Genomic DNA, 8,391 nt, shown 5'->3' on the forward strand with positions numbered 1-8,391 from the left:
GCCAGGAAGGCTGTAACACTGGGGATGGTGGAGCCCTCGTGCCCCAGCACGGCACAGTCAGCTGGTTTAGATGATCCCAGGGTGAATCCAGCAGCACACGTGCCAGAGAAGTTGCCCACTGGTCTTGTGATGTGAATAAATATGGACTCAACCTTCTCCATGACAGTCTGAAAAACCCCTCATGCAGTTTTCTGGCAAGGGACACGGTGTAACTAACCTACCAGGGAGAAGCTGAGGAGTTAAAAATCAAGTGAAACCAAAGCGAGTCACTGAGTGTCCTGCCAAAGTGCCCACCAAAAATCAAAGGGACCCTGGGCATATAAACACTGCAGGCGAGGACTAGCCTCTCAGCATTGAGATTAGTACCATTAAAGAGCTGGGGGTAATTTTGCTCCCCAAGCTTTTGGCTTGGCAAAAGGCGCTGTTTGGCAATAAGATCACAGATAATCCCAAGAGGAAATGGTCACCACACCCAACTGTCCACCGTGAACTCGCCGGGTGTAGTGGTAGAGCACGTGCTTTACGTTAAGGCTGTAATGAAGTCCTTCAAAGAGACAGAGCTCTTCAGGGTTGACACAGGCTCTCACTGGAAATCTTTTGCTAAATCAAGATGCCAGTGGATACAACGCAAAGAAGGACTAATAGCGGAGGCAGAAAGTTTATGCAACGAAGTGTAATGAAAGAGTCTTAACACGCAGTGGAGGTACCTGCCTTCGTTGTTATCCATCCTACGAGCCACAAAGAAGGAGGACTTTGGAGCAAGGTGTGTCAAGCCCTTAGTCAAGCTGGTTTGGCTGTGAGAAATTAGCACTGCATTGAGAGGTAAGGTCACTTCTAGAGTGGTTTGCCCCTCCGCTCCCGTAACGGGATGGAGAGGACGGCTGTTGGTGTGGCGGTCTGGAGCAAGGGTCCCGTTCCTGAGGGAAGGCAGGCTTGCAGATGCTCATGAGAGGCGACACTGAAGGGTCTCCTCCTCAACTCCTGATGGGTGTGCCTCGATTTGTCGACTCATTTCACCATCCTGGCGTGAAGCGGCAGGGTCCGGCTGCTCAGTGGGGGGAGGGGATATCACATCTCCAAACCAGACCTAAAGGTTGACAAGTTCGGGAAGGGGGACCTTCTCTTGGTGCTTTTGAAGATGAGGATGCTACCTCCTGGGAGACAGGTCCCCGACGAACAGCAGGGTGGTTTGTCATCCATTCCCTTCTCATGCTTATGCCAATGAAATGCAGATGTGTAGAGAAGGACCAAGGAAAGTCTTCGCACAGGGGAACCGGATCAGAGGAAGTCTGCACTAGTACTAAAGGTAAGTCAAAATAAAGTCCTGGGAAGAGAAATTCAGGCCTGTTGCTGGAGGATAGGCACCTCTGTGTCCTTGTGACGCTGTAGCTGGGGACAGCACGTTCACTTCACAAATTACCTCTTTTTATGGAGACAGCATACTGATTAGGGAAGAAACAGGGTGAAAAGTTAGTAGGTCGTTTGAGAAGGGACTGGTTATGGGACACAGACAACGGAGAAAGGAAATGAAAGCTTTTCGCAAATATATATAACGGCGTGTATATATATTTATGTGCACAGTAAACAAGGGGATGGGAATTTAGATAGGGGATGACAAGACAAAACCCCTCCCTTTGCATGAAAATGTGACCATCATCTTGGTTGTAATCACAGCCCAGAAACATTTGCCTGAAATGGAGTTTGACTGGGAATTACAGTACCAGTGACAATTTGGCTTCTTATAAACTTTGCCGTGTGTCTCTAGTTTGGCGTGAACGAGTCCTGCCCTCCTTAAAAGGGACAGACACCAGTTAAAAGTTTTCTTTACAAAACAAAATGAAACAACTGAAGAAACCCCAATGTTTTCTCAGAACACTGCAAAAGATCACTGACTGAAAAAAATGTTTCTCTTCAGGTATATTCAGGCGAAGAAAGCATTCAGCTTCTTTAAACTGTTATACAAAATTGGTACTAGTTTCTTTAAACACTATTATAATTTAAAAAACCAACCAATTTCTCAAATGAATAACATAAATCATAATAATAATTAAAAAATTTCCCCCCATGCTGATCTTCTCTTCAGAATAGGTCAGCATGGGAGTTTTGCACCCTAGACAGTTACAGTATTTCTGGAATAAAAAATTGTAATTACACACATAAATACTACAGCATTCACTTAAAAATATCGCATTTTGTTGTTGTTGTTATTCCCTCCCAAGCAGAGGGATGGTGGGATTGAAAAGATGCCCTGAAACGGGAATTGCTTTAAAGGAGCAATACTCTCGAAACGGAAAAGGGTGTCGGACGCAAACCCGTGTTTTAACTCAAACCCAGGAGAATCCAGCACAGAAACAGAAGTTGAGAGATGTGAATGTTCAGACACCGAGGGGGTTATTTGGAAATGTCAGGACAACCGCACAACCCTCAGCAGGTGACCGTCTAGGCTTTGCCATCATCGGAGGTGGCAGCATCTCCTTGCAGTGAGAAGGCTAAGCTAAACCACGACGCTCTCGCTACGCTCTCGGATCTCCTCCGGTGGTGTTTCTCGCCATGTACTTACAGTAGAGGGTGACACGAGACAGTTTTTATCAGCAGTTCCCCACGTGTACCGAGTTGAAGAATTCTCAGCTAAATCACAACAACAACATCAACAAAAATACAAAGCACCAAATCATCTCGAGACGTGAGTCAGTTTACAGGTTATCACTGTTTGAAGAAGTTTGTTGGTTGTTTTGTTGTTGTTTGGTTGTTTTCGTTCGCTTGCTTTAATACCGATTTTCATGTTTTGTTTTCCTTTCAAAAAACAAAACAAAAATCAAAACCCCCAAACCCCAAAATGGAACGAAGGATGCTTTACAATCACTTTAAGGCTCGCACTGAATGAGACATGACGGGTCTTACACGAGATTACAAATAATACATGTATGCCTTTCACAGCCTTAAAATGATACAGTAGGTCAAATTATTTTGCCAGTCACTGATCAAGTATTGTGCCTTTAAATTGACTCGCTTTTTGCTACTATGCTGAGTTTTATTATTACTGAAATAGTTATTAGATACGTGTAAATGTACTTTAGTATCCTTTTTTCTTTCAGTATATAATTTCAACGTTTGCAGATTTCTTATTTTTCCGAAATCAAGGTGGCAGGCCTTATTCTGGGCTCAGACATTTGCCATTCACTCCACTGAAGTCAGTGGCACTGCAGCGTGCAGTTGTTGGAAACAAGATCAGGTACTGTATTGCCACGTTAATCCGGTGCAAACCGACCGTTCGGCACGGCCCGTTTACCCCAGGAGCAGGGTCACAGGGTGGGGGTCGCCCTTACAACACGGCTCGGCCGAGGCTCGCAGGCTTGGCCAAGCGGTGCTCTAAACGCAACGCCAAATGGAGTTACAGACCGGATTTTGTCTCCCAACTGTCGGAAAACTCAAACTCCGTTGGGGGTGTCTTGGCTTCGCTTTCTTATCTTTAGACGTGTGTTTTTTTTTTTTTTCCTGGTAAATCCAATAGGAGCAGCACGATATTTTTTTTTTAGACATTTCTCTCTTTTTGTTGTTGTTGTTCATTTGTTTCTTTCTTTCTTTTTCCTCTTTTTTTTTTTTTATTTTTAAGTTTTGTATTTCAGTTGGTTCATCTTTTTTTTTTTTCCTGGCATATAATCATCAAAGAGTTTTGCATGAGAAAGGTGACAGTACTTAATGAAACTCAGCACCTAAGGGCATAAGGCAGTTGTAGGTTTGTTTGTTTTTTTTTTTTTTTATTTTTCAATCAGCACCAATCCCATAAATAATGTTCTACACTTGGTGTACGGTATAAAACTGATGTGGAGATGCCTCCTTCTCCACCTGTGAATCCTAGGTGTGGAAGTTGAAATACTGTTTCTTGTGTGTAAAAAACAAAAGAAAAGTTTTTCTTTTTGTTTTTACTTACAAAACATAGAGAATATCTTTTTTCTTTTTTTTATACATACAGCAACCAGAAAGAAAGCTTATCTGAAGGTTTGTGTTTGTTTCATGATCTGTGTTTACCGTAAACAAAAATAAGGTCCCCTCTTTTACTTTTGCTTTAAGGAGCTTTTAAAGTGAAGATTCATATTGTAGCAACTCATATAAGAGAGGTCCATCTCTATACCTAATACCTACAGCTGTGGGGGTGACATACTGGAGGATGTTGATAGTTCTTCTTAACCTCCTGTCTACAAAATGAGCATCCCATGCAGGATATCTTTTTCTTGGGATGTCAATCTTAATGAGAGGCCCCTCGGGGGGGTAGGGTCGCCCAGATGGAGTAGATGGTACCATTGCTCTCACCTGGAAAACGGGCAAGCAAGTGTCAGCTGTGAGTTCCTCCTGTTGCTCCGTGACCGCTCTGGTGGGCGTAGCCTGGGCCCCCCGGTACCCAGGGGTTTGGGGCGCCATGGGCTCAACATCGGGGGGCAAAGGAATGCCCCAGAGCAGCTCGGCGCAACAGGAGCTGGCAAAGATCTTAGCTCTTGGCCCCATGGGATGCAGCACACCATAATATAACAGCATCAAAGCTATCCCAGCAGCAAAGCTAAGAAAGACACAACACAGTGCTGGCACGGCATATGAGTCAGTAGTGTCAGGATCTCTGTAAAAATACCAAAGGAGCGTCAAGGCAGCGTTCTCCGTCAGGACTACCGTGTAATACGCAAACATTCTGTATCGAGTCCGCCCTTCCTTGACATTAAACCAGCAGAAAATGTACACAATCCCTACCACCATGTTGAAGAGGATCTCCTCCCACTTAGACATGCAGAAATCTGTCCCACCATGGATGATCCAGAAAGCCATGGCACACCAATGGACCACTACAAAGATCCCAAAGTAGAGCTGGAAGATGGAAGCAAAGAGAGCAAAAGAAATAACTCGGGATGAGATGGTGAAGAGGCGCCAGAAGACATGGATGAGGGCCCCTCTGTAGCTCATACTCTTCTTGTCGTCCCTAGAGTCCCGAAGAAGCTTGTGATAGGAGGCTAGCACCCAAGCCAGGGACATCAGGGAGGCCACAGAGGACACACCTGCCGGAAGACACACAGATCCACTGAGTTAGACAGGAGGTTTGGTTGAAAACATCATCTGCTCACTAAATTATTGCATCGGGGCAGGCTCAGCAGCCCAAAGGTTCAACTCACGTCAGGTTGTCCTTAGTCTAGAGGAGAGAAACAGAAATATCAGTGTGGGAATTGGAAATGAGGCTGTAGTGAGGAGTTCTCTGACACAGCACATTAAGCCCATACTCCTGAGCTGTTGGCTCTGCCACCCCACCCCAGCTCCGCTCTTCTTACAGGGCGCAGCCTGTCCTCATCCCAGTTAGATCCACATTTGAAATCCAGATCCCATGTAAATGCTGCAGCCCAAGCATGAAAGTTCCTCTCTGTAGAAAGGGGTCCATCCTGCAGTGCACCACAGCAAGAGCAGAATATCTATATTCCTTGTAAGTGCCTGGATCTTTTTTATTCTAAAACAAACTCATACAAGCAACAGTCACATTGACTTGTACTCCATTCTGCCTTATTCAGGAATCCTGTTTGCCATCACCTTCAGGAAATATTGGGAGTTGGTAATTATTTTTGTCACCCTGTGGTCCCATGGAGATGAATATATAATTACAGGGAACATCAAGACTCATCAATACCCTTCAAATTGTCCCAAAACAAAGAATCTGATTCCTCCAGCGTTCTGTTTCCAGGATGGACCCAAGACCTATATTGGAGGTAGCTTTTTTTCCGTTTCTGTCTCCTGGATGGACCGCAGATCCAAGACGCAGTTGTGTCCCCATCCCTGTCTCATTCTGCTCCTGGTGGGACCCCTGAATCATAGAATCATAGAATGGTTTGGGTTGAAAGGGACCCTAAACACCATCTAGTTCCAACCCCCCTGCCATGGGCAGGGACACCTTCCCCTAGACCAGGTTGCTCCAAGCCTCATCCAGCCTGGCCTTGGACACTTCCAGGGATGGGGCATCCACAGCTTCTCTGGGCAACCTGTCCCAGTGCCTCCCCACCCTCTCTGGGAAGAACTTCTTCCTGATATCTAATCTAAACCTCCCTGCTTTCAATTTTAACCCATTACCCCTTGTCCTGAGGAGACCGTGGATCTGGTCCATCCCCTTTCCTTGTCTGTTGAGGGAGGCATTACCTACATGCAGCTCTGCCCAGTGCACTCAGACCCTGCGGTACTGCTTCCATCAGTGAGGCCATCGCCTGCACTGGGGTCACCCTCGATTCCCAACCCATCCCCCTGTGCCCTGGCATGGGGCAGGTACCCCATGATATTCCAAAGGGGTCTGATCTTATTCCCCATCACAACCAGTACTTAAACTGTTTATTTGCTTCAGTGGATTAAATAGTGCCCTGTCACACTTCAGGGGCTCTTAAAAATACAGTAACTTTGATTATCGCCAGGGCAAACTGAACAACTCATTGAGCAAAGCATCATACTAAAAATGAATTGACAGACTCCTGGGAGAAGGCCACTGGCATCTCATTCCTTTGCTCCCGCTGTTGCTCACTGGACAACTGCTCTACAGGTGAGGGAAGAAATGATGGACTAAGATCCATGTCTGGGAAGATAAATTTTGTAGCTGTGCTTTGATTTGGTCTTTGCTGAAGATTCCTCTGGGAGCATGGGGTAAAGGAAAAATGCTAATGGTTTCAAGCAGAACAAACAATAACAAATGCCCCTCCATCTCTGATGTGTAACATGCTGCAAAACAAATCCAGCTCTATTCTGCTTTTAGTACTTCCAGAAAAGCCAAGGAGCAGCTTGCCACAGCTTCCCAGGGCTAAACAGCTAAAATGTCTAAAACCCCTAAATTCCTTCTTCTCCTGTTTTCTTCTCACTTTTCCCTCTGCCCGCAAGGATCTGGCTCCCAGGGGGATGGAAGGAAGATGCATTGGCTCTTCAGACCTCACTCTAGAAACTTTATCTTCTTCTTGAGCAGCCTACCCCACAGTGTGGTGGAGTTAGATGTCCTCCCTTCCAGCCCAGCTATGTCTGGAGGAGAGTGATGGAAAGGGTGGCCAGGAAGGATGGCAGACTTCCATCTCTGCTCCTCATGGAAATTCTCCCAGCCTGCAGGCCCACCAGAACTGTGCCTTTCTGCCAGCCCTCAGATCTCTCTCTACATACCTTGCCTTTGGGCTCACACCTGCATTTGCATTTCAGACTGAATTTTAAAAAAAAACAACAAAGCACAAACCAGTAAGATCAGTGGCCTTATCACAGAGGGAAGCTTTAGGCCACCATCTTTAAGAAAAGAGCAATTTTCCCCCAGTTCTAAGTCCTCAAAAAGAAACACTTGCATATAGGACTTGGGGACTGTAATGGATGGAAATAGCCTCAGCCCCAAACAGACGTAGATTAGACTTATTTTTAGCCTACCAGATGTGTTACATTTTTGACAGACATAAGAGTTTTAAAAGGCTGAGCAATGCCACACAATTCTTAAGTGATGCTACTTGTATAATTCCTGTTTGTTGAGGTATCTTCTCGCTATTCAGTTTAAAAACTTCCCATGATTAGCAGAAAATAAATGTCATGTACTGTCTTTTTTTTTAGTGCTGTTACAGTAGAAACTTCTACGGCATTAGATGTACCTGAAACTCCAGCAGCGCCAACCCTCAAGAGACAGATAAGTCACACTGGCTTAAAAATGTTTCTGTTGGGTTCATTTATTCTAGAATAGAGAGAGGAAAAACATGCACCAGGAACAAAAACCCTGTGTATGCATAAAGGCTCTTCCCACTGTAAAGTTTTCAGTGCAGAAACCTACACTAATCAGAGTCTTTGCACCGAGCTGGCTGAGAATACGTGTGTTGAGTCACTCCCATTGCACGGTACCACGCCTGCTGATAGTCATCTGAATGTCTCCTCGAGTCACCAGAGAGAGGCAGACACCCCCAGAAAGTGATTCACCTTGTCCTAAGATCCATGTGTGGGACAGGGGGGGTTGACTCATGCTCCCTAAGAGTCTGTCTCCATCCCCTGACAGGGACTTGCAAACACCAGCAGTCAGGCGGGATGAGTCCTACCCTTACAAAACAGTTCATTGCCTCCTCATTTGCCCTAAGATCTGAGAGAGGGAATGAAGTAACTCTAGACATTTTGACATATTCCTGCCATTGTTTAAAAATTCACAATGCTGTGGCGAATGTGAATTTTTACTTCCTAGTGACGAGCAGGACCTGAACCTGGGTGTCGCGGGGTGTGATCAGTATCACAGAATCCTGATCTGGTTTGGGTTGGAAGGGACCTTGACCTTAAAGATCATCTAGTTCCAACCCCCCTGCCATGGGCAGGGACACCTTCCACTAGACCAGGTTGCTCCAAGCCTCATCCAGCCTGGCCTTGGACCCTTCCAGGGAT

General features: G+C 45.6%; 1 protein-coding gene across 1 annotated transcript in view; it reads right to left on the reverse strand.

The window, feature by feature from the left end:
- Positions 1 to 3,769: 3,769 nt before the first annotated feature.
- XKR6 (XK, Kell blood group complex subunit-related family, member 6) overlaps positions 3,770 to 8,391 on the reverse strand; it is a 23,824-nt gene continuing 19,202 nt past the window's right edge. Inside the window, exon 2 of the mRNA XM_010154083.1 lies at positions 3,770 to 5,042. Within this exon, the coding sequence (XP_010152385.1) occupies positions 4,078 to 5,042 (965 nt within the window). The 3' untranslated portion in view covers positions 3,770 to 4,077. The remainder of the gene's footprint in view (positions 5,043 to 8,391) is intronic.

This window comes from Eurypyga helias, unplaced genomic scaffold, assembly GCF_000690775.1.
Source record: "Eurypyga helias isolate BGI_N326 unplaced genomic scaffold, ASM69077v1 scaffold18576, whole genome shotgun sequence".
In the NCBI taxonomy this organism is placed as follows: Eukaryota; Metazoa; Chordata; class Aves; order Eurypygiformes; family Eurypygidae; genus Eurypyga; species Eurypyga helias.